This window comes from Nyctibius grandis, chromosome 20 (genome assembly GCF_013368605.1).
Source record: "Nyctibius grandis isolate bNycGra1 chromosome 20, bNycGra1.pri, whole genome shotgun sequence".
NCBI lineage: Eukaryota > Metazoa > Chordata > Aves > Nyctibiiformes > Nyctibiidae > Nyctibius > Nyctibius grandis.
In genome coordinates, this window is record NC_090677.1 from 3702196 (window position 1) to 3725182 (window position 22987).

Here is a 22987-nt window from a genome sequence, read left to right on the forward strand (position 1 = left end):
GTCCCTCTGCAGAGCCCCAAGCCCCAAATGTGCCCCCACCCCAGCCCCTGACCCCCCCCTCCAGGACCCCAGCCTCAAATTAACCCCCCCAATCTCCCCCTTCCCAGGGCCTTGAGCCAGAACTGCCATCCCTCCCCATCCTGGACCCCAACCAAGACCCCAAACCAACACTACCCCTGACCCAGAACAACCCTTACAGGACTTCCCCTCCCCAAATCCAACCCACACCCCAGCCAAGCCCTCCACCGCCCGCCACCCCCATGCCACCCCAGCCGCTCAGCACCACGGCACACCACGGCCTCGACTCACAGTGTTTATGGCTCTAGGGAGAGAAATAAAATAAAACCAACCCCAAACCTCCCCAATTTGGGGTCGCCAGCAGCTGGCAAAGGCACCGCGCCGTGTCCCCCCCCCACCCTCCGCCCGCCCCGCAGGGTCCAGGCACTCGGCCCCGACACCACCGGGGCCAAAGAGGGGACGTGGCAGCTCCTTCCCTGGCACAAGCCCCCCCGGGAGCGGGGTCAGAGCTTGCTGGGGGGGCCCGGCTGCCGCTGGAGCCGCCACGCCGCCCGCACCCCCTCGCCCGCCCGGTTGAGCCCGGCGAAGGCAGCGGGGTCGCCGGTGCGGCGGTACCGCGCGATGGAGGGCTGCAGGATGGTGATGGGGATGCAGAAGTTGAGGTGGGGGTAGGTAGCCCCCGCATCGGTGTCCCGGGTGTTGCTGGCCACGATCCCTGGCAGGGAGAGGAATAACGGCCACGTCACCGGGCTGGGGGAACCGACACCCCCCACCCACCCATGGGAGCCCCCCCGGCTTACCCAGGAGGCGCCCGCTCCGGGAGGAGACGAGGGGGCTGCCGCTGGAGCCCCCGTGCACGGCGCAGGTGGTCTGCAGCATGACGGGGCGCCCGGCCACCGCCACCACGGCCGAGAGGACCCCCGCCGTCACCGAGGGGCCACACGCCCGCCCCAGCGCCCCGAAGCCCACCACGCTCACCTCTTCTCCTAGGGTGAGGAAGGGTGGGTGTAGGGGGGGGGGGTGACCCCTCCCCACCCTGGCACCCCACGTGTCCCCCCTGGCCACTTACCTGGGAGGAAGGTGTCCGCCAGGCACGGGGGTACGAAGCCAGGCACGCTCTCCTCCAGCTCCACCGCCGCCACGTCGAAGGGGGACGACTCCTCGGTGGCAAACAGCACGTGTCCCCTGATGGTGGCAGCCCTAGGGACACAGCACATGAGATGTCCCAGTGCGGGGGGGACATGGGGGGGGGGGACACGCAGCCGCACTCACTGGTCAGGCCCGGGCGCCAGCGTCACACGGAGCGGGACACTCTCCTCCACCACGTGCCGGCAGGTGAGGAGCAGGCGTGGGGCCAGCAGCACCCCCGAGCCCCACGCCGCCCCGCACTCCACCAGCGCTGCCCAGCCCAGGGGGTCCTGCCAGCCTCCCGCGGGCACCGCCGCCACCCGCCCCGGCGCCGGGGGCACCGCCGCCACCCCGGCTTCCTCCAGGACGCCGGCGCTGCTGCGCAAGACGGCGGCGAGGGAGCAGAGCAGGGTGAGCCCGACCCACTCGACGCCCTTCCAGCAGAAGGAGGCGGCGATGACGGCCACCAAGCGTGGCCCGGCGGGCGACGGCACGAAGGCCCCGCCGCCCTCGGTGCCGGGCAAGCAGCGGGCGTCGGTGAGCACCAGGGCGTTCTCCTCGCCCGCCACGTTGCTCACCACCCCCCTGCTCAGGGTGTTGAGGAAGAGGTCGGGGCAGAGGGCTCCGAAGGGCGACCCGCAGGCCACCAGCCCCTCGCCCTTGCGCAGGCCCCCGGCGCTCGCCCACGCCGTCCAGCCGCCCCCGGGGGCGTCGAGCCCGGGCACCCGCAGCCACGCGAACCAGTGCAGGGCCCGGCCGTCCCCCGCCGCCTCGCCGCCGAAGCGCCATTGCTCGCCGAAGGCCTGCGCCAGCGCTCTCCGGAAGGCACCGCAGGGCACCAGCGCCAGCAGCTGCGCTTCGTGCTGCCGCAAGCTGCCGTCGAGGCGGAGGGTCCCCGGCGACGGCGGCAGCAGGACGCGGAGGCGCGGGCAGGGCCGGAGGGCGTTGGGCAGCACAAGGCCCGGCTGCCCCCACGCCTCGGCGCCATGGCGGAGGAAGGGGGTGAGGAGGGCGCCTTGGCACAGCACCAGCGCCGGGTCGCGGCTCAGCACCACCCCGCTGCAGCTGCCGCTGTCACCGGGGGGAGCGGAGACGGTGACCACGCAGCAGGCTTCCTCCTCCGCCGCCATGGCGGCCACACCCCCCCGCTCATTGGCTTGGGTGGGGGGTTGCGCTCTTCTGATTGGTGGGAGGGGTGGAGGGGGCGGGTACAGGCTCTCCGCAGCCCCGCCCCCCCCAGCAGGGAGGGGGGGGGCTGCGCTTGGAGATCCCCAATCCCCCCTCAACCTCCCCATGACGTCATTGCTGACGCAGCACAGCCACCCGACAATGCTCGCTTCAGCCCAAAACGTTTATTGAGGATTTCTCACCCGGTGCGACCCGTGGGGGTGGGAGTAATTTGTGAAACGATCTAAATATCGTTAAATATTTAAAAAAACAAAAAAAAATCCTAATACTCTGGACTAAAAAGTTTTAAACTAAAAAGTGAGGAGGGAGGCTGTTTCCGTGAACGCTTGTCTTTAAAAAATATAATTGCTTTTCCTTTTTAAAGTCAATTAACCGCAGCGGTGAGACGTTTTCCCTCCAGCAGAGAAAAGTTTTCCTTCCCCCCCTCGCCCATCACACCCAACCGAAAGGGACGTCGTGCTCCCCCCGCCCTCGTCACGTGGGAAAAAAAGAGTCGTGTCACCACCGGCAGCCGAATAAACCCGGAGTCTCTGGGTTGGTCGGAAAGCTTTCCGTGTTCTAAAAGTCCGTAGGAAGCTGCGAACAGGATCAGTCCAGAGGAGTTTTAACAAACACCCTCTTTGCCGAGCGTCCCGAGCGGCTCAGTCGATGTACTGCGATAGCCAGCGGAAGCCCTCGCCGTAGCCTTGCCTCTTCAGCACGCTGCACATGAACACCTCCATGGGACGGGCGTTCAGGTCTTTCAGCGGCACGTTGCCCTGTGGGGGGGAAACCCAAAAAGAAATGAGAAGCTCGGGGACATCGCTACCACCCAGGAAAAGCCCTTTTGGCCTCAGGAGTTGCCCTTCGCCACAGGGACGTACCCACAGGAGCTGGCGCTGCGGGAGAACGGGCGTTGGAAACACCAAACAAACTGTTTTTGAGGCGCGTGGTCTGATGGACCCACGGTTCCTGGCAGTGTGGTGCAAGAAGCAATGGCCTACAACTACCTGAAGGGAGGTTGTAGTGAAGTGGGAGTCGGCCTCTTCTCCCGGGCAACTAGCGATAGGACAAGAGGACACAGCCTCAAGCTTCACCAGGGGAGGTTCAGGTTGGACATTAGGAAGCATTTCTTCTCAGCAAGGGTCATTAGCCATTGGAAGGGGCTGCCCAGGGAAGTGGTGGAGTCACCATCTCTGGAGGTGTTCAAGAAAAGACTGGACATGGCACTTAGTGCCATGGTCTAGTTGACATGGTGGTGTCAGGGCAATGGTTGGACTCGATGAGCCCAGAGGGCTCTTCCAGCCTGACTGATTCTGTGATTCTGTCCTGCAGTGTTTTACTGCCCTCACCCAGCGTTTCTGATCAATTCTCTCTAACTGTGCTGGTTTTTAACAGTTAAAAAATGATTAGAGGTGTAACAGGACAGAAATTCAGAGTAATGAAGCCAGCAGGGCCAGCCCACATGTTATCACACCAGCGGCCACCTCGAGCTGTGGGTGCCGCCCTCCCTACCTTGCCCGTGGTCTGTCCGTAGAGCCCAAAGATCTCCCGCAGTTTCTCCTCGCTGATGGCCTCCGGTCTGTCGATTTTGTTACCCAAGATGAGGATTGGCACGTTGGATATTGTTTCATCTGTCATGAGCGCCTGCATGCGAGAGGGAAGAAGAGTTAAGCAGAGGTAGAAAAAACACTCATGGTTGGAAGATAATCTTTTCATTTAAGCTCTGTGACCAACAAGGGCTGTTTTGTGGTGCTACAGCGTCCCTGTGGAAGGGGAATCTCTCCAGAAAGGTTTCTTAGAAGCTCCTATCTAAACACATTTAAACCCATTTCCAAACTCTGGGAGAGGATACTTATAAATTCACACTGATCTCTGCATAAAGTTGACGTGCAAATTCCTCCAAGCACACGCTTCGGACACGGCATTGCCGGTGTAAAAGGTGCATCAGGAGCGCAAATCCAAAGCACAAGATGCTCAAAACGCGCCATACACAAGTTCCAGCCCCAAAAAGAAGCATATTATTTATAACTGAGCTCTTCAGAGGTGTTGAGGAAGGGGAAAAAGGCAGGAAGTTTACATTAAGCTCCACTTTGGATTCCATCAGACGCGAGTGATCCGCACAGTCCACCAGGAAGACGATCCCGTTGATGGCCGGCAGGTAATTCTTCCAGACCCGGCGAGCTGGAACAAAGAGACAAACACCCCCCTGTGAAAAGGAGACCTGAAGCAAGGGGACCACCACACCCAAAAAGGAGCCACCCTCCTCGTTAGGATTCCCTCACGGCGACAGAAGACCTTCTGGAGAAGGTTGGACACTGGTACGCTGGAGCCAGGAGGTTATTTCCACATATCGCTCCATAAATAATATCAGGCAACAAATAATTAGGTACTGCTAATTGCTATCGCTTTCCAGTATCACTTTTTGGTTGTGTTTTTTTTCTGGAGAACAATCACAGGAATTAGGAGATTAACCTCATTCAGCAACTTCACCTTTACCTTGTTCGTGTCCACCCAGATCAAAAGTCGTGAAGGTCATTCCAGCGATCGTCAGCTCCTCTGACGCTGAAAAGCAAAAACACAGGTTGTGCTGCAGGAAAATAACAGCCAGAATTTCTTGGGGACTCATAGGAGGGGCACGTGTGACGTTAACGTGAGATATCCTGTAGAATTCAGGAATTCCCTGAATTTCCTGTAGAATTCAGCCACTGAAACTGATATTAGGAAGAATTTCTTCTCAGCAAGGGTCATTAGACATTGGAAGGGGCTGCCCAGGGAGGTGGTGGAGTCACCATCTCTGGAGGGGTTTAAGAAAAGACTGGACATGGCACTTAGTGCCCTGGTCTAGTTGACAGGGTGGTGTCAGGGCAATGGTTGGACTCGATGATCCCAGAGGGCTCTTCCAGCCTGGTTGATTCTGTGATTCTGTGACAAAATCAGGAGCAAATTATTCCTCCTACCTCCCCGTTTAAGCACAAGTTTATTAATCTAGATTATACTTTATTACACTTTTCAATACAAACCCACTCCCTCCCCAAGAGAGGGACGTCGTGTTAGTTGAACCACGCCACTTCTTGGGTTCTATATTTTATATTTGAGAGGAAAACACAAATTCACTTCAGCTCGGGCAACCAACACACAACTGCGACCTCTGCTGTGGCTTTAAGTCTGTCTCCCCAACACCGAGCTATCGCCGAGGCACCTTTTGAGACCGTGTCCCCAAAATTGAAGAGGGAAAGGCAGACTTACTGGGATGTAGCGTGGGGACGTGCTGACCCAGCCTGTCGTCTTTCAGCATGTGCAGCAGAGTGGTTTTGCCGGCGTTATCCAAGCCCAGGAACACGAGTTTTCCAGACTTCTTGTACAAACCTGGAAGGAGAACAAAAACAAGCAAGAAAAACTACAGCAAGGCTTTATCTCGGGCACACGAGTGGCGGCGCCGTTTCTATAGGACCCCCCTCTCCCAGAGCTATACGGCCACCTCCGCATGCTGGGCTAAACGGGCCCTTGGCATCAGGCCAGCTGCTCTCACGATTCTAAACGGCAAGAGAAAGATTGAGCAGGAGCCAAACGCCTCCAAATAGCCTAAAAGTTTCTCCCTCTGGTGTAAAAAAACCTTTATTGATGTGCAGCTCTCTCGCCAAACTCTCCACTAGCCAAAGGTATCGCACACACCAAAGGGAATGAGCTTTAATTGCGAACTTTTAAGTGATTTTGGCAGCAGGCACAAGGCAGACCGACCTCAGGGCAGCCGCCACGGCCTGAGCTGAGCTGTTTAAGAGGGAAGGAAATGCGGCATTACCTAGAAACTGCAGCACGCTGCTGAAGCCGTTGTAGAGCCATTCGAAAATGAAAGACATCGCTGAAGATGAATCGCCCTGTGGGGACAAGACCAGAATTAGAGGTGTCAGTGCTTGATGGAAGCCGGCTACAGAATTCCCCCCCTGCCCCTGCGGGACACTGCCCCTCAGGAGCGGGTCCCACTCCCCCCCAAGCTGCAGCCAGGCAGGAGAAGTGGTGTTTCATGGGGAGGTGACTAATCCCCCCTGGGGTGAGCTCCCCGAGCCTGTTCCCTTTGCTACAGCCCCGGCTCCAGGCAGGGGGCGGTGAGGGGGGGCGGTGAAGGGGGAATAGGGGAAGGTGAGGGGGAGACGGGGGGCGGTGAGAGGGGACCAGGAGGGCAGTGAAGGGGGAGACAGGGGGACGTGATGGGGGACGGGGGGAGGTGATGGGGGAGATGGGGGGCGCTGAAGGGGATCGGTGAGGGGGAGAAGGGTAGCGGTGAGGGAAGACAAAGGGCGGTGAAGGGGGAGACGGGGGGTGGTGAGAGGGGACTGGGGAGGCGGTGAAGGGGGAGACAGAGGGACGTGATGGGGGAGACGGGGAGCGGTGAGGGGGGCTGGCGGGCGGTAAGGGGGAGATGGGGGGAGGTGATGGGGGACGGTGATGAGGGACGGGGGGGAGGTGATAGGGGAGATGGGGGGCGGTGAGGGGGGTCGTCGAGGGGGAGACGGGGGGAAGTGAGGGGGGTCGGTGAGGGAGGACGAAGAGCGGTGAAGGGGGAGACGGGGGGCGGTGAGGGGGATCGGGGGGAGGCGGCCCCGGCCTTGGCCTCAAGGGCGGGCGGCGCGGCCTAGCCCCCGCCCCGCCCCCACCCTGCCTGCGTGTCACCCCCCGCCCCCGCCCCGCGCCCGGCCCGGCCTCCGCCGCCCCGCTGGCGCCCCCCACCGCCGCCCCGGGGCCCGGCCGCCCCCCGCCGCCGCTCACCGCCGGCTGCCCCCGGGCCGCCGCGCCACCCACTCCCCTCCTCGGCAGCCGCCAGCTCCCCGCCGGAAATACGTCACTCCCCAGCGCCCCGCCCACTTCCGCTCCGCCGCGCTGGCTCCCCACGTCGGCCGCGCGTGCGCCTGACGCCACGCCGGCGCCGCGGGTTCGAGGCCGCCCCCCTACCGGTACCGCCCCGCACCCTGAGGACACGGGTTCGAGGCCGCTCCCCGGCAAGTCCCCTCCGCCCCCCCACAAGCCCCCGGTTCGAGGCTGCCCCAAGTCAAATTCCCCTCTTTGAGCGACACGATACTGCGTTACCCGATAAATCCCCCCCTGACCCCCCAGCCGTTCACCCCAGGGCTGCGCTGGAGGGAGGGGAAGGAGAGGGAGCCCCGCCGCGTCCCGTCTCAGTGGTTTTTTATTTCTAGCATCCATACACGTACCAGGGGAGCGATCTTCTGTCGCGATTTACAAAGTACACCGTACGACCATGCACAAGCAGGGTGGTTGGATTTTATAAGTTACGTCTTCTAGCCTCCGCCAGACCTCGATGCAGCAGACACGTCACTGCTAGACACGTAATTCTAATCGGCAAAGTCGCGGGCGAGGTCTCCTTGTTGACACTGAAGCTATTTTTCTGGTCTATTCCGGCACGTGGCGACTCCTCGGTGGGAAGGACGCAGCTGGCTCACCACCCATCCTCAGGCGTTAGTTCTTCTCGTAGTAGAACCACTTGTCAACTGTGTGGGGCAGGAAAAAGAGGGGGTTAGTCCTCTGTGAGCCATCTACTTATTAAGTAGTCACAGGGCACCACATGTGTCACCTCTGGCGCCCGTCACCAACCCCACCGCACATCCAACACACTCGTTCAGTGACAGAACCCTCATCAGCGGGTTCAGCACTGAACACACGACCGATTCCTGCCCCTGCTGTGCGCAGGTAGGGAGTAATTCCCTTCCTCGCTCGCCTGCGCTGAGGATACTGATAAAACCTCTGGTTCGGAGGAACTAAAACCGCTCTCCTGCTACCCCTGCACTCCAGTCCTCTGCAGTGCTGCTCTTTCAGGACCTGCTACAAATCTAATCTCTTCTGGATCAAACTACGGTGCCTCAGGTCTCCTACTTACTGCTCACTGACCCATCCCACGCACCCAAACGGGGCAACAACAGAAGTTATTTAGGAATCGAACAGCATTATTGACACGAGGCAGGTCCAACAAGGCCCTTCGTTTCTCCTGCTGCTAGAGCCATACCCAGCCATCAGCTGAGACTTTGGATAACTCCTTCGAGGGAGTCTCCACTCCGCACTGGAATGTAAACGCGGGTTGCGAGACTCACCTTCGGGTGGGATCGGGTTGGCGGCTCTACCCGGCGGTGCCTGAAATGAGAAGCGTATTAGCAGACAGCAGCTGCTGACAGCGGCTGACCTGACGCCTGAAGCTGGCCAGACATCGTTTAGAGCTGCCCAAGTCTTCACGGAGCATGGTTTAAGATGAAAGCAGCGTAAATTGGTGTGTGGCAGCCAGTGCCGGTCAGCTGCGAGGGAAGAAACGAGCTCACGTGCGGCGCGAGCCCTGTCATCCCCGCAGCCTCCTCATTCCCTGCACCTCCTACGTGCTGGAGGTGCTCTGCTCTCAGCACAGGCTGCAGTGCCACCTGCTTCTCGCCACAGGCAGTGACCGCTCCAGCGTCTACACAGCGGCAGGCAGCTGGCTTTTTATAAACCTACAGTGTGATGGTGGAGTAGAAGTACAAAGGACCCTCGGAAAACTTCTCTGAAGAGCTCCCACCTGATACTTAACAGCCAAGGACAGACAAGGTGGTGACACATCCTCCAGCTGGTGACACATCCTCCACGAGGGCTGTACTTTCAAAGACTTACAGACTAATTCAGAAGCCACCAGAGGACACGAGCACTTTTAAAACCAAGACGACGGTTTTAAAAGTCTCTCCGAGGCTACGGAGAGACTCTGGTTTCCAGGCACGTTTCCATACGCTGAGGCAATAGTTGCACCTTGATTTTTCTGTCCCGTTCCTCTAACCCTTTCAAGCTGCCAACAGCAGTACCGCACAGGCCTAGGGAGATACAGGGAAGTCCTGGAGAGGAGTACTACACTGGGAACATCAAGCTTTTCATGGCAAAGGACACGAGGTCCCTGGCTGCGAGGCTCTCAGGAATTAGACTTTCTCTTCTCAAAGGGTGACCTGTGTCATGAAGCTCTTGGAAGGCCAAATATTTAAATGCTCTCTGAGCAGCTGACAGCCAAGCTACGGTTCAGAAGTTTAGCCCTTCATGCAAACTCTGCTTTGGATTCCATCTCCCCGATGACTAAGGGTAAGGAGAAGCCTCTGGAGGAATCTCTGGCTTGCTCCACATCCATCCTATTTAACCAGAAACAGGTGCTGGGTTCAGTCATCCAAAAAATTCTCAGCACACAATACTCTATTCACACAGCGAGGACAGTTTACGGTACCACACAAATCACACCGTTTTGCTCGACACCGACGTTGGGGTTTGGACACTCAGATTGGTACTTACTGCATCCACAGTAGCTTTTGCACACGCTTGACTACAGCAGAAAGGGCTGTCGGACACCGTCAGGTTTGTGCTAGAAGAAACAGGTCGCGTGTGAGAACGTGAAAGCCAAGTCTCTCCCTCGAGAATATTAAATAATGGAATGTTAAGAATCATTGTTACAGTTGCCAAGATGAAGGGGAAGGCCCGCGGAGACAGCCAGCAGCTAGCAGCAAGCATGGCACCGCTCAGGAAAGGAACTTCCAGGGTTGTTTGTTTCGGGGAAAGGAACCAGTACCACCAGCATTAACCTACCAGTTGATCTCCCCTCCGTCAGTTTTCTTTGCTATTAAAGCTTTCCAGTGTTCGTGAGTGCTTTTGATGACGTTCACAGCAAAATCCTGAAGACGAGAACAAACACCATGTTATGTGTAAGCACTAGAACATTTTCTCCAGACTATTGGTTGCACGGAACGAGAGGCTGGTACTTATAGGCTGATTTTAGATAGTTTCTGACTCTGGGACTCAAAGATACCTCTTCTATTACTGCGCCTTTCAGGGACAGCAGCAACCTCTTGGCACACAGCAGCTGAAACAACGGGGATTTTATCCCACAAATTGTTTTACTTTCAAGATGGGAGGATACGCCAAGGTCACCTAGTGAGCTCGAGGCCAAAAGAAACTGAACGCAGATAATTCTAGTCTATATTATAAAAGCACCTCCACCCTGCTCCTCCTCCCGCTCGGTTTGTCTCCAGCAGCTAGTTGATCCCGACCTATCCGCGAGCTTTCTTCCACTGCAGGCAAATCACTGAACTGCTGTGCAGATCAGCAGGAAGAGGCATGCACCTAATCTAGCTTTGCAACTATTTAAAAGTGCTCCCAAGCACATCACAGCTTTTTTCCTTTAAAAAAAAAAAAAAGTTGTACATGCCCCAGCATTAACCTGTCAGCTGGAGAAGGAAGCACATGCAATTCTTTGTTAGCATGAACACCAGCAATAAATATCCTGGTTGAGTACCACACAGAGCCAAATAAAACACTGCAGGGACATGCGTGAGGTTCATTGTCCCTCCCTTCCGCCTTGGCCTTGATTCCCGTTTCACCCATCCTGAGGGGCAGCGAGATGTCCCAGCCCACCCAACCTGGTGCCGTGCTGAAGGGGACAAGTCCACTCCCACTTCCATTTTTCCCCCCTGCCCTTCGCTTCCCACAGCAGGCTCTGCAGTCCCTCCCTTTCTCTGCACCAATTCCAGAGCCCTGGGAGTTGCATCACCTCACTAACGCACTCAGGGCACACCAGGGCTCAGAAGGAGGATTTCTCCCGTTTACAAGCAGCAAGTTATCTGACCCAACCCAGAGAAGAGGCAGAGGAAAAACGCTGCCAAGGCAGAGCCTTACTCAAAGGGCGTGAGGGAACAGTTTACCCCTGAAGGAAGACGCATTTTAACTCCTGAGTAGTCAACTTGCAACAGGCTTGCACTGGAACAAAGCCAGTGAGCAAGGGAGGCAAAGGGTGTAAGAGTAAGAACAAATAAATCTGGTGTTTTCCATCCTGGCTCTGACATGGAGGCTCCCAGCCCTGATGTGATCCCACATGAATGTCATCTAGAGAAAAAACTGATAATATCCAACAGCAGCCAAGTGATAACCCTCCGCTTTTTCTCCTAGTAGTCCTGCAAGCACGAGGCTGGAAACAAGGAGAATGGTGGGCTGGGAAAACAGCAGGAAGAATGAAGTCACCTATCAGCAGCCCTGGAGAAGCCCATTCTCTCAGTGACTACTCATTTGTGTCCCCGTGCACCCTGAGCTCAGGTCTTGGTCAGCATGCCTTTGCACGCTCACAGTGACTCAGAAAGGCAATCCTACCTTGTCTTTAAATTCACCATTAAAAGCAAACTGGTTTTCTGGCTTTCCATCAGGTACTTTGTATCTCCTGAACCAGTCCACCGTAGCTTCTAAGTATCCAGGTTTCATCCTTCTGACATCACTGATATCTGGCCACGGAGAAAAGGTTTGTTAGCCAGATCTAGTAACAGAGGTTACTTAGCCACCACCACCCTGCTCTTCTGAGCTGCCCCTCTTTCAGCCCTTCCTCAAGTAGCCTCAATACCGTGGCACAGAAGGAACAAGCCCATGTCCTGACTTGCAAGTTTCCTGCAGGCTCTCAATGGAGGAAGGGAAGTGCTAAGCCTGCTCTTCCCTCCTGTTACTTACCATTATAGTTGTCTGCTTCAGGGTCTTCAACGTTGATAGCAATTATCTTCCAGTCTGTCTCTCCCTCATCAATCAGTGCCAGCGTGCCCAGCACCTTCACTTTGATTACTTCTCCTCGAGAACAGACCTGCAAGGACAAAGACCTTGTTGTCTGTAGTCGTGCATCCAAGGAATGCACAACAGGAGACTGTGCAAGCTGTGAGAGTTCAGCAAGCAGTGGGGTACCACGAAATTAGCTGTCGCTTATCAGCGGTTCACGAGCCCTGGCTCACAAGGCTCATGCTGTAAGGTCTCATCAACAATCTCCAGAGGCAGCGGAGGGAAACATCACATTCTTAAGGTAGAGGAAGTAGGAACTGACTAATGTCTCTGGATAATTGACTTCAGAGACATTAGTTACACATTTCAAAAGACAGTTACCCTTCAGAATGCATTACCTTGCTTCCAATTTCGCACACATCAATTGGATCGTTATCTCCACAGCAGCCAGTATTTTCATCTTTGTGACCTGGGTCTTCCCAAGTCTGCAAAAAAAAAAAACCCCCACACAGGAATAAGAACTCCCAGGTTTCAAGAAGAAACAAAAAGCAGGTTTATTTCAGGCACGCAATAGCCTCGGAGATACAGATGATGGCCCACTTCACACTTGCTTTCCGGTCTAGTGCTTGGGCTCCTGTTTCACACGCGCCTGCAAATGCAGTTTGAATCCAAGATCTTATCCAAGTTCCAAGAATCCAATCTTGAATCCAAGTTCTTAAAAGGTCTTATCTTGCCAAGGGTAAGCTGCTCCCTCCCACTGACAAACCTTTTTTCAACGACTTTCCAGACTTCCTCCTCCGTTCCCCAGCTGCATGAAGGTGAAGTTCAAATCTATAAAGAACACTCACTGATTTGGCTGCCTGCCGGTTCCTCTCCCTATTCATTTCTTAACAGAAGTTTCCTGAACTCCAGATAGCGGTCCAACAGAGATGGCAGACGGACAGGGTGTATTGTTTCCTTTTAATTAAACAATTAAAGACACGCTGTTACGCTAGAGCAGCGACAAGAATGAGGAGTCCCATACCCTACCCAGTGTCCTAGCGCACGTCACCTGAAGCGGTGAGGGTAAGTTGGAAGACAGGACTCCAGAAGGCATTTGAGCTATGCTTCCAAAAATAATAGCTGCTTAAAACACACAGGATCTGGAGCGAGAGGACGCCGTGCCCACTTGCATCATAAGGAGCATCTACCTCTGAGGTTGTTGAGATATAAAAAGAAGGAATGCTCTTCCCAAATCTCTGCATGCCAGGACACGACTAGTACAGTCGAGACCTCGTGATGCATCCAGAGCGTTCAGGGAGATGTACTAAACCCGGGGGGTGCTGAAGGGCTCTTCGCAATTGCTACCGTGCTTCTCTACAAGGAAGCATTAAGTTCAGTCCTTTGCCCTTGACTCATAAACATCTTTGATCCACTAACACACGAGTGAGCGAAGGCTTCAGAAGATGCAATTCTGCACAAAGAAACTGGCTCCAGAATCCACTTGAGTAGAAAATAATCCAACTTCGAAACATTGTCTCAAGCCACTCGGAGAAAACACTTGACATGCACTTCTATCCGGAACAGAACTACAAAATTCAGTGTGTTTCCCTGTGAACTGTCACCAACGATTTATTTCTCTAAAGGAAACTCAAACCTTGGAGAACATCAGAGGCAAACAGACTTGCTCAAAGCTCCTCTTTACCTAGCAGTCACCAGCTGGTTAAGAGCACGTGTCCAGGTGTCACCACCCCTAGGTCCCCCCTTGCCAGCTGTCTCAGAGAAAGCCTGTCTGTGCAGCTGCAGACATACGCTTCACACAGTCTATGGAGTTCTGAGTGCCTTTCTCAGATCCAACACTGAGAACAGGGCATCTACTACCACCCAACAGGTCAATATGTTAGTCTAGCTGTGTGTTTTAGACTCTGAACAACAAGAAGGTCAGAAATGGGAAAGATAGAGTCTGCAGATCTATTCAGATTTTCACTGTCCACATCCAAAGTCTAAAACCATCAGCTAATTCACTGCAAGAAGCATCTTCTGTAAAGATTCAGCCCAGGGGCCGTACACCAAGATCCTGTACCATTAGCTTCAAACTTTAGCTCTTTATGCTTCACCAGGCAGGAACTGAGGGCATTGCATTGCCAGATGCTCAGTTCCTTGTGTAGCGACAGCTTCCTTCACCCAAAGACAAGGACCTGCCAGCTACTGTCCAACCAAACTGCCGAGCAGCCACGGAGAGGAGCGACACAGCAGGCACCTCACTAGCTGCAGCTGCTCATCCTCACACAGCTTGTTTACAGCATTAGCTACAAGCCTGCCTCTGGAGATTTCTACTCAAAAGTACCCCTGCCTTCCTGACAGGTTCTCTTCATTAGCAAGATTATTTATGCAGCTGCAAATGCTGTGTTCCAGATCAGACTCTTTCTTGCTCATTAACACCATGGTAGTCAGAGAGACACACAGGCATCCTCCCTCCTCCCCACCAGAAAGGAGGAGCTGCCAAGACCAGTTACAGTACCTGTGGGATAGCACCATAATTCCAGATATACCCCTTATGGGGAAACACGTTAGCTACGTAGCGCAGTTTTCCTTTCTTCACGTCTTGCTTGATTGGGTTTAAGGGATCCTTCGTTGCAATCTGAAAGAAAAGTTACATAAATCTCTCTACTTTGCTCTCGAAGAAAAAAGAAGTGGTTTTTTTTTTTAATGAAGCTGACTGCTAACTGAGAAGCCACGAGACCAGGAGCTGACACTGAGGCAGGCCAACAGATGCTGCTTCCATCAGAAGCCACAGAAGAATACTAAGTTACTCCAACTCCTGCAAGTCTCAGCCTCCATATTAAGCCTCTGGCATTAAGCAAATATTTACACGAGAAGTTAGAAACCACTCTGATTCAGGAGGTGGGACTGAGAAGGAGGGAATCAGCAAAGCCAATGATTAATAGTCAGCTCAAGCGCTGAAGCTAGGAACTGTAATATAGTTACCTCCATTTTAGCGTTTGTCCATCGAGGTACTTCCACAACCATGTTGAACACATTCTGGAAAAAGCAAAATATCAGTGAATGGGAAGGAATCTCAAGACCACCCTTTAAACTAGGGCACACACACAAGTAAGTATGAAAGCCAGCCAGTTTGCATGAAAACTGTAACTTCTTTTCTGTTTTTTCCAGTGCCTGTTTTACTACAGTTGATAGAAGTTTTGTATTCCAGTCAGTCACATGTCACCACTCAAAGCTGAAACCCAGGAAAGACACCAGCAAAAGCTACACTGAGGTTACTGGTGCAAGGATAAAGATGTGGGGGAGAAACACAGAGCCACATCTTGCTGTATTTAGTTTACAGGCGATGCTTGAAAACATCTCCTGTTGACTCCAGCTGGGCTGAGGGCTCTTGAGAGTTCAATGTCAGAGTCTCCTCTTGAAGAAAACAAGCTTTTCCACGCTTGAACCTTAACATTTGCTGCTTGAAGAGATTATGGCTTTTAACAAAAAGTCAGACCTTGCTCCCTCGCATCGACGAGGTTTCTAATCCCCACGCTAAGCAGTATTAGCATCGCAAAATCCCTCGCACCTGTATTGCGCCATAATTAGACTGATATTGTGCAACGAGTACTGTTATATCACTGACTTTGCCCACGCCCTTCCCTACCAGAAGTTTATTACATTCTCTTAATTGCAGGGGGTCACTGCTCATTTGCAATTTAAAAGTATGTAACATTTGTATTTATAAATAACTTGAGGAAAGGAATGAGGCAATTGGAACGGGGTAGGCAGGGTGTTTATGGCTTTGCAGGCATGGAAATATGACTTGGGGGTGCATCTTTGTTAGGCTCGCAGCCTCCCCACAGTCCAACTGACAGATCTGCCTGGGTCTGAGACACCCAGTGAGTAGCCCAAGGTCATTCCTTCGCAAGGCTGAGACACGCAGGTACAGATAAGGTCAGCACATCCCAGCCCTAGACTGAAAAAAACACCCTGCAATCCTCTCAGTGTCTTAGAAGTCTAAGGATAAAGATCAAGGAGCCCAGACAGAGTGAGACAACCTCTTGCTCCAAGCTGGGCTCCCCGCTATAGCTGGTAATGAACCTGCTAAGTAATGAGTAAAATCTCTGTGCAGAGGCACTCCAGCAACAGAAAGAGGTCTAAAGTGATCAGCACTATTGTGTAACTTCGGGGCCTGCGACCTTCAGTGATACTTGCTTCTCTTCCTGACTTGGCACAGGGATGCTGGCAAGCAGCACCAAGCGCCTGAAGGCACACCAGTAGCCCAGTTTCCCTTGTTAATCATTACCAGTCCCCAGAAACCCTCCTAACTGCTGGCTGCCGGCAGGATGTAAAAGCCCGGCATCGCTGCATGTGGCAGGTTCCCCAGCTGCACTTTCGGTGAGGCAAGAGGTCCCCAGGAGCTGCTACAGCAAGAGTTTAACATCCTCGCCTCCTGTTCAGAGGCTGTTTATACTGCAGACATAAAGTGGCCTTACTGCAGTCAAAACCCAAGCCTGAAATATCATGCAGCACGAGCATATGCCTCCATAGGTGTGGATGTAGATATTTAGCTAAAGGGAAAACTGCTTCTTTTAACCCAAATCGCTTTCATGGGCAAGTTCAACACAACCACTCATATCTCAGCCACAAATATGAGAATGAGATCATCCATTTTCTTCTCCTACGTCGTTCTACCCGAGGCTGAGGCTGCGAGGGCACCCATTCTTTGCAAGATCTGGGGATGCCTCCATTAGGTGCTCCTGGTGAAAAGCAGTGTAAGGAACTGGGAGCCTCCCTCAGGTATTTCACACTTGCAGGACCACACTCCCTGACAAAATACTCACCCCTGTGGCCCAGAGCTCCAGCAGTTGCTCTTGTCACCAGCTCCAAGCCAAGGAGGCCACACCAGCCACCTCAGTCGGTGGTCATAGAATCACGGAATGGTTTGGGTTGGAAGGGACCTTAAAGATCACCCAGTTCCAACACCCCTGCCACAGGCAGGGACACCTTTCACTAGACCAAGTTGCTCAGAGCCCCATCCAACCTGGCCTTGAACACTGCCAGGGAGGGGGCAGCCACAGCTTCTCTGGGCAACCTGGGCCAGGGTCTCACCACCCTCACAGGAAAGGGTGAAAAATTAATATCTAGTCTAAATCTCCCCTCTGTCAGTTTAGAACCGTTTCTCCTTGTCCTATCACTCCATGCCCTTGTGAAAAGCCCCTCTCCAGCTTTCCTGTAGCCCCTTCAGGTACTGGAAGGTGCTAGAAGGTCTCCCCGGAGCCTTCTCTTCTCCAGTCTCAACAGCCCCAGCTCTCTCAGCCTGTCTCCATAGCAGAGGTGCTCCAGCCCTCTGAGCATCTTCGTGGCCTCCTCTGGACTCGCTCCAACAGCTCCATGTCCTTATGTTGGGGGCCTCAGAGCTGGACGAAGCACTGCAGGGGGTTCTCACAAGAGCGGAGCAGAGGGGCACAAAGTCCCTACGAGCCAGCCTGCCCCTCTCCCCTCTTACCTTGCCGGCATCCGCGTAGATGGGGATATCGTGGAAGGGGGAGATGTAGCGTCCGGAGGCGTCTTCTGCAAGGCAAAGGAGGGTGGTGGTGGGGGGGGGGGAGTCAGGCCCTGCCTGAGGGGATGTGGGACCAGGCCCTGCCTGAGGGGATGCCTCAGGTGAGGGGCGCGGGCGGGGGGGGCGCCTCAGGGAACTCCCCTAGAGCCTCATCCCCCCCAACCCCCGTGCGGGGAAGACGAAGGGAAGGAGGAAGACGAGGATAAGCGGCGGGCACTCACTGAAGAACAGCCGGTACTCCAGGCTGTGCGGCGCGGCGCGCTCCTCCACGCTGTAACCCGCCATCGCCGCCGCTCGCCGGCTGCCCGCACTGCGCATGCGCGGCGCGACACGCCCCCCCTGCCCTCACTCCCCGCACTGCGCATGCGCAACGCGACTCTCCCCGTCCCTCACTCCCCGCACTGCGCATGCGCGACGCGACATTCCCCCCTCCCTCCGCACACTGCGCATGCGCCAAGCTCACTCATGCTCCGCCCCGCGCCACGCGGCGGCGCGCCACGCCCCGCCACGCCCCCGGACGGGGGCGTGGCGGGGCGTGGCGCGCCGCCGCGTGGCGCGGGGCGGAATGGCCAGCGAAGCGTGGCGTTAGGTAGCCCGTTGTGGGAAGCAAAGGAGCCAAGACAGGGCCATGGCGTCAGCAGGACGCGCCTTTATTTGGGGTGACCACGCCGCGGCAAAGCCCCGTTGCCCACCCTGCTAGCCCGTAGCCCCGCGGTCGGTGGCCACGGCCGCTCAGCCGTCCCACGCCGGCACGCTGGCGTGGCGAGGGGCCGACGGCCCCGACTCGGAGGCGGGCGGCGAGTCGCTGGTTGGTGCGTGGGTGAAGACGCGGTTGCGGGCACCGAAGAGGATCGTGTGGCTCCTGGAGGCGTAGGGTCCACGGTGGTGGTGGCGGTGGGGCAAGCGGAAGGGGGCCCTGAAGGCCTCCTGGAAGCCCCGTCGGAAGTTCTCGTTGAAGTAGCCGTAGATGATGGGGTTGGCGCTGCTGTTGAAGAAGGCCAACCAGTGGGCGAAGGGGAAGATGTAGACGGTGACCAGGCGGAGCTGGCCCTCGCTCAGATGCCCGTAGTCTGTCAGCAGCATCAGCGTCCAGAGGGGCAGCCAGGAGAGGGTGAAGAAGAGGGCGATGATGATGAGCATGTTGATGACCCTGGCCTTCCTCTGGGAGACCCTCCTTCCTTCTGGCTCCTCTTGGCCGCAGGCAGGTGCTGCCGACTTGAAGAGCTTGAAGGCGATGCGGGCGTACATGACGACGATGAGGGCGAGGGGGGCCACATAGATGTGGGAGAAGAGAACAGTGGTATAAATCCTCCTCATCCTCGTCTCAGGCCAGGCCTCCCAGCAGGAGTAGAGAGGGTAGGAGTTGTTGTAGGTGTCCAGCATGAAGTGGTGTTCCTCTCTGGTGACGGTCAGGGTGATGGCAGCGGGGCACATGATGAGCAGGGCCACCACCCAGATGATGGCAATGGTCACCAGGGCTTTCCTCAGCGTCAGCTTCTGCCGGAAGGGGTGGACGATGCAGCGAAACCTGTGGGAGGGCAGATGGTGGTGGCTTTGGGCACCTGGTAGGATATCCCTGGGGCAGGAGGGTGGCCAGGACCCAGGGGTGGTAAGGGAGGGTAAGGTGGGTTGCTCTTTACATACAGCTTTTGGTGGCAAAGTTAGGTTGGGATCTCTCCAGCTTTGGTGTTTTCAACCCAAGGTGGGGAAGGACACCTTGCTGGGATGCCCCATGGACAGCTTTGTGGTCCTCCTGGAGAGCTGGGACATGCTCCTGATGTCCCCAGGAGCCTTCATGTGATGGAAACCACATGGAACACCTGAACACACTGGGGAGTGGCTTGGTCCCCATGTCCTCACATCCCCATGCCAACGTACCTCTCCACAGCAATGGCCACCAGCGTGAAAACAGAGGCGGAGACGGACATGCCCTGCACCAGGCCGCTCATTTTGCACATGGTGTTGTCAAATGGCCAACCTGTGAGGGGACACCACAGAGGCTGTAGGTGCCTTTGGCTTGGCCGGGTCCATCAGAAGATCCCTCAACCACCATGTCATTGCTGGAGGATGAAAAATCCTGCTCCTAAGCGGGGCTGCATTTTTGACTCATATAGAGATGGCCTTTAGCAGTACAGATGCTTGGAGAAAAAACCCAAAATTAGTAAAAAAGATGCTTATTACACTTTGTAGAAACTCAGGGGGCGCTCAAGGTGGTTGTCATTTCTCCTACCCTTACGTAGGGCTTGAGCTGTTATCATGGGGACCGACCTTGGGATCCTTGATCAGAAGGGCTTTCATCTTGTTTCTTGACCCCTGCTAAGGCGTGGACAATAAATAAATCACACCCCATAATGAGTAAATAAATACAGACTCTGCCCCGCGCCCAGGCTGCACTCCGGCAACCGTGCCAGTGCCTTGCTTTATCTTTGGAAAGGTCAACGGGCAGAGCTGAGCCAGCATGGGGAGATCCAGGAAAGAAGAAGAGGGCGTTTTTCAGGGCTGCTTCACAAAGGATGGCTGAACTTTAAATAAATATGTAAATGAAGCATTGAGGTTGTACTTATTTTGCCAAAAAATGTCCAAAACCTCTAAAAAAAAGAACTTTTCCCCCTAAAATAGTAGGTCTAAATGAAATGACACCTTTCATCACATATAGTTGAGTGGCCACCACCTGCCCTCCTCATCCTCAGCAAAAAAAGCACCGAGGGGGTGGCCTCATGTGTGAGGGGCAGAAGGTGGGTGATGTTCCCCATCACTTTCTCTCCCCAACTTGCATCCCGCCCCTCCACTGCCCCGCTCACCCGTGATGAGGTTGTCCACCAAGGTGGTGGGCATGCAGAAGATGCCCACCAGCAGGTCGCTGATGGCCAGGTTGAGGATGAACATGTTGGTGACCGTCCGCATCTGGCGGTTCTTCACCACGATGAAGCACACCAGGATGTTGCCAATCATGCACATGAGGAAAATGAAGGTGTACGCCAGGATGAACGTGGCGGCCACGGGCAAGGAGTGCTGGTAGTACGCTGAGAAGGTGTAGTTCTCCCTCAGGAGGTGGTTCTCGCTTGTGGTGGAGTTGGGCCAGCTGCCGTCGGAAAGGCCTGGGGAAGAGAAAGCAGGAAAATGAAGGTGGGCGAGGACAAAGCAATCGTTCCCTTCATTTCTTAATGCCCTTGGAGGTGGGTTTTCATATTTATACCAGCGCCCAGCCTAGCTGGGACGTGTCCTGCTGGGATCATCTCAGTGCCCCAATGAATCTCCTCCTCCTTGGGTTACGCAGCCCAAGGTACTGCAGCACCTGGGCTGAATTATTATTTTATACCATTATTATTTTATACCATTATTATTTTATACCATTATTTTGATGAGGAATTAATTATTTTGATGAGGAATTAATTATTTTGATGAGGAATTAAAGCAGCCCAGAAGACGTCCTGTTCCCATGGGTTTTCTTTAGGGATGAGGCAAGGAAGAGAAGTCCATGTCCCAACACCACAACGCCCTGGCCATGAGGGAGCCGTATCCACGTGGTCCCCACCACAGCCAGCCTGGAAGCATCCCTGGGAGCAAGGAGAGGGTGCTTCTCCTTGAACAGGAGATCTCCTTCTTGAGATCCCGTAAGATCACAGAATCACAGAATCAATGAGGTTGGAAGAGACCTCTGGGATCGAGTCCAACCATTGCCCTGACACCACCATGTCAACTAGACCAGGGCACTAAGTGCCGTGTCCAGTCTTTTCTTAAACCCCTCCAGAGATGGTGACTCCACCACCTCCCTGGGCAGCCCCTTCCAATGGCTAATGACCCTTGCTGAGAAGAAATGGGTTCTTCTCAGATCTTCTTCTCCCTGGCAAAGCTGCAGTACCCGAGGGAGACGAGCTGGGGAAGAAGAGACCCTGCCCTCCCCTTGCATAAAAAGCAATAATTATACATAATTATGATCATTATCTGAGAGCTTCTGATGGAGGCGGGGTGTGGCATCTTGTCACTACAGATTTAACGGGGGGATTGGGTCCGTGCAGCACCCACCCTCGGGTTCCCCCAGCTTTATGCAGGCAGGGACGCGGGAGGATGCTGGGTGCAGGCAGTGACAGGACTTACTCTGGGCAAACCCAGGCTGCAATTTTAAGGCAGAAAAAGGCATATTTTTCACTTTAAGGCTCAGCCTAACCACCTGCAGGTCAGCCCGGCTCTGCAAAGCCGCTGCATGGTGGGTGGCTGTATCAGCCCCCCGCCCATCCCCGTGCCGGTGCTCAGCTCGCCAGCCAAGATGCTTTTCCCAGCTGTCAGGACCACCAGCTTCCCCAAGGCTCTGTCACACAGAATTTGGCCAACACATTTCAAGTGGGGCTTCAGGATTGCCTAAAACCTGCGATATTAAGCCCAAAACTTTGCTGGACTTTATCTCGTTGGGCTGCAGCATCTTGCAGCGTTGGCGGGCGGTGGGTGTCCTGTGGATGAGGAGTCGCAGGCAGTTTCCAAAGCAAGGTGGAAGCTGAGGAAAGGAAAATAAGGGGCTGCTGAGCACCCTGGTCGGTGCCGGGTGGGTGGAGGTGGCCTCCGTTTGGCGCTGACAACTCAGATGTGGTGACAAGGGGACGAGGGGGGACCAAAGGGCCACCCACCATCCTGCCTGCCTGTGGGAAACCGCTGCAGGGAAAGGCTGGGCTGATGGAATAGGGGGCTGGGGGGGGCTGGACACATTTTTTTTGGGATAAAATATAATAAATCAGGTCTAGGTACTCACCTCCACCAGCCCAGCCCGGCTCTGGGGGCTGCATCTCTGAGCCCTGGTGCCGCGGTGCCGGTTGCGGCTGCTCGCCGGCTGAGACGGAGAAGGGGGGGTGGCGGGGGGACAGCCTCCTGTCGCATGGATACCGGGGTACCCGCATGCACCCCCTCCCCACGCCGGAGGCAGCGCGGGGGGGGTCAGCCCACGGGAGGCAAGGAGAGAGCCCGAGCAGGATGGCTCCCTGGGGAGGGTCGGGGTCCCCCTCGCCACCCCTGAGGTCCCCACCACTGGGTGGTCTCTGTCTCCTCCAGCTGATGGCTGGTGTCCCCAGCAGCGCTCCTGCCCATCGCAGGGTGGGGGGGAAAACATACCAGGAGACCCAACATGAGCAAGGAGGACCCCCATCCTCCACCCCATGTAAATCACCCACGTGGTGGGGAAAAGCAGCACGGTCGTTAGGGGTGCTGGTCCTGGCCCAGAGCTGCTCCGCTCGCCTCCAGCTCCTCAACAAACCCCCTCTTACCATGGGTCTTTTACCAAAGTTGGGCTTTGGCAAGTCTAGGAGACAAAGATTTACAGGATTAACCATTCCCAGCTGCCCCCAGCCAGCCTGCACCAGCGGGAAGCGTTTGTCCCTTAAAAACACGAAGGAGCAACCACGAGAGGTGTTTAAACAAACCCTTTTGAGATAATGGCTGCTGTTTCTCCCATGAGTGTTTTTTTTCCTTGCAGGCAGGCAGCTGCTAAGGGACACCAGCCCAGTTCTTCCCAGTCTTGAAGACCCACAGCACCCAGGAGGTGGGTGCACACTTCTGGGACACCCATGGGGTGAGCGGCGCGCGGGGACCCACTGGCACTCGGGTCGCTTTGATTTC

At 55.3% G+C, this 22987-nt stretch overlaps 4 protein-coding genes across 4 annotated transcripts; all 4 read right to left on the bottom strand.

The window, feature by feature from the left end:
• Window positions 1-298: 298 nt before the first annotated feature.
• Window positions 299-2277, bottom strand: TYSND1 (trypsin like peroxisomal matrix peptidase 1). Its single transcript, XM_068416665.1, has 4 exons — window positions 1291-2277; window positions 1088-1218; window positions 819-1004; window positions 299-733 (listed from the first exon to the last, which is right to left on the bottom strand). Exons 1-4 carry the CDS (start codon window positions 2274-2276, stop codon window positions 522-524), a joined length of 1515 nt encoding a protein of 504 aa, XP_068272766.1. The 5' UTR covers window position 2277; the 3' UTR covers window positions 299-521.
• A 201-nt stretch (window positions 2278-2478) lies between these two features.
• On the bottom strand, window positions 2479-7163 carry SAR1A (secretion associated Ras related GTPase 1A). Its single transcript, XM_068416645.1, has 7 exons — window positions 7081-7163; window positions 6116-6191; window positions 5563-5682; window positions 4813-4878; window positions 4394-4497; window positions 3829-3960; window positions 2479-3092 (listed from the first exon to the last, which is right to left on the bottom strand). The coding sequence occupies exons 2-7, from the start codon at window positions 6171-6173 to the stop codon at window positions 2976-2978; spliced, it is 597 nt and encodes a 198-aa protein (XP_068272746.1). The 5' UTR covers window positions 6174-6191; window positions 7081-7163; the 3' UTR covers window positions 2479-2975.
• A 317-nt stretch (window positions 7164-7480) lies between these two features.
• Window positions 7481-17714, bottom strand: PPA1 (inorganic pyrophosphatase 1). The gene is made up of 11 exons (XM_068416632.1): window positions 17605-17714; window positions 17327-17391; window positions 14818-14871; window positions 14351-14470; window positions 12249-12335; window positions 11812-11938; window positions 11464-11591; window positions 9910-9995; window positions 9619-9688; window positions 8418-8457; window positions 7481-7820 (listed from the first exon to the last, which is right to left on the bottom strand). The coding sequence occupies exons 1-11, from the start codon at window positions 17699-17701 to the stop codon at window positions 7789-7791; spliced, it is 906 nt and encodes a 301-aa protein (XP_068272733.1). The 5' UTR covers window positions 17702-17714; the 3' UTR covers window positions 7481-7788.
• A 331-nt stretch (window positions 17715-18045) lies between these two features.
• NPFFR1 (neuropeptide FF receptor 1) lies at window positions 18046-22272 on the bottom strand. The gene is made up of 4 exons (XM_068416504.1): window positions 22128-22272; window positions 20185-20481; window positions 19262-19361; window positions 18046-18911 (listed from the first exon to the last, which is right to left on the bottom strand). The coding sequence occupies exons 1-4, from the start codon at window positions 22270-22272 to the stop codon at window positions 18116-18118; spliced, it is 1338 nt and encodes a 445-aa protein (XP_068272605.1). The 3' UTR covers window positions 18046-18115.
• Between the last annotated feature and the right edge of the window lie 715 nt (window positions 22273-22987).

What these genes read in the sequence shown, in the direction of transcription:
- SAR1A (XM_068416645.1), bottom strand. Translation starts at nt 6,173, where the DNA reads ATGTCTTTCATTTTCGAATGGCTCTACAACGGCTTCAGCAGCGTGCTG. An exon ending in CGTCCCCACGCTACATCCCA is followed by an intron (nt 4,879 to 5,562) that starts GTAAGTCTGCCT and finishes TTTGCTTTTCAG; the next exon opens with CGTCAGAGGAGCTGACGATC. An exon ending in AATCCAAAGTGGAGCTTAAT is followed by an intron (nt 3,961 to 4,393) that starts GTAAACTTCCTG and finishes TCTCGCATGCAG; the next exon opens with GCGCTCATGACAGATGAAAC.
- NPFFR1 (XM_068416504.1), bottom strand. Translation starts at nt 22,272, where the DNA reads ATGCGGGTACCCCGGTATCCATGCGACAGGAGGCTGTCCCCCCGCCAC. An exon ending in GGTGGACAACCTCATCACGG is followed by an intron (nt 19,362 to 20,184) that starts GTGAGCGGGGCA and finishes GTCCCCTCACAG; the next exon opens with GTTGGCCATTTGACAACACC. An exon ending in GTGGCCATTGCTGTGGAGAG is followed by an intron (nt 18,912 to 19,261) that starts GTACGTTGGCAT and finishes GCCCTCCCACAG; the next exon opens with GTTTCGCTGCATCGTCCACC.
- PPA1 (XM_068416632.1), bottom strand. Translation starts at nt 17,701, where the DNA reads ATGCGCAGTGCGGGCAGCCGGCGAGCGGCGGCGATGGCGGGTTACAGC. An exon ending in ATTATGGTGCTATCCCACAG is followed by an intron (nt 12,336 to 14,350) that starts GTACTGTAACTG and finishes TTTTTTTTGCAG; the next exon opens with ACTTGGGAAGACCCAGGTCA. An exon ending in TGTGCGAAATTGGAAGCAAG is followed by an intron (nt 11,939 to 12,248) that starts GTAATGCATTCT and finishes TTGTCCTTGCAG; the next exon opens with GTCTGTTCTCGAGGAGAAGT.
- TYSND1 (XM_068416665.1), bottom strand. Translation starts at nt 2,276, where the DNA reads ATGGCGGCGGAGGAGGAAGCCTGCTGCGTGGTCACCGTCTCCGCTCCC. An exon ending in CTGGCGCCCGGGCCTGACCA is followed by an intron (nt 1,219 to 1,290) that starts GTGAGTGCGGCT and finishes CTGTGTCCCTAG; the next exon opens with GGCTGCCACCATCAGGGGAC. An exon ending in GGCGGACACCTTCCTCCCAG is followed by an intron (nt 1,005 to 1,087) that starts GTAAGTGGCCAG and finishes TCCTCACCCTAG; the next exon opens with GAGAAGAGGTGAGCGTGGTG.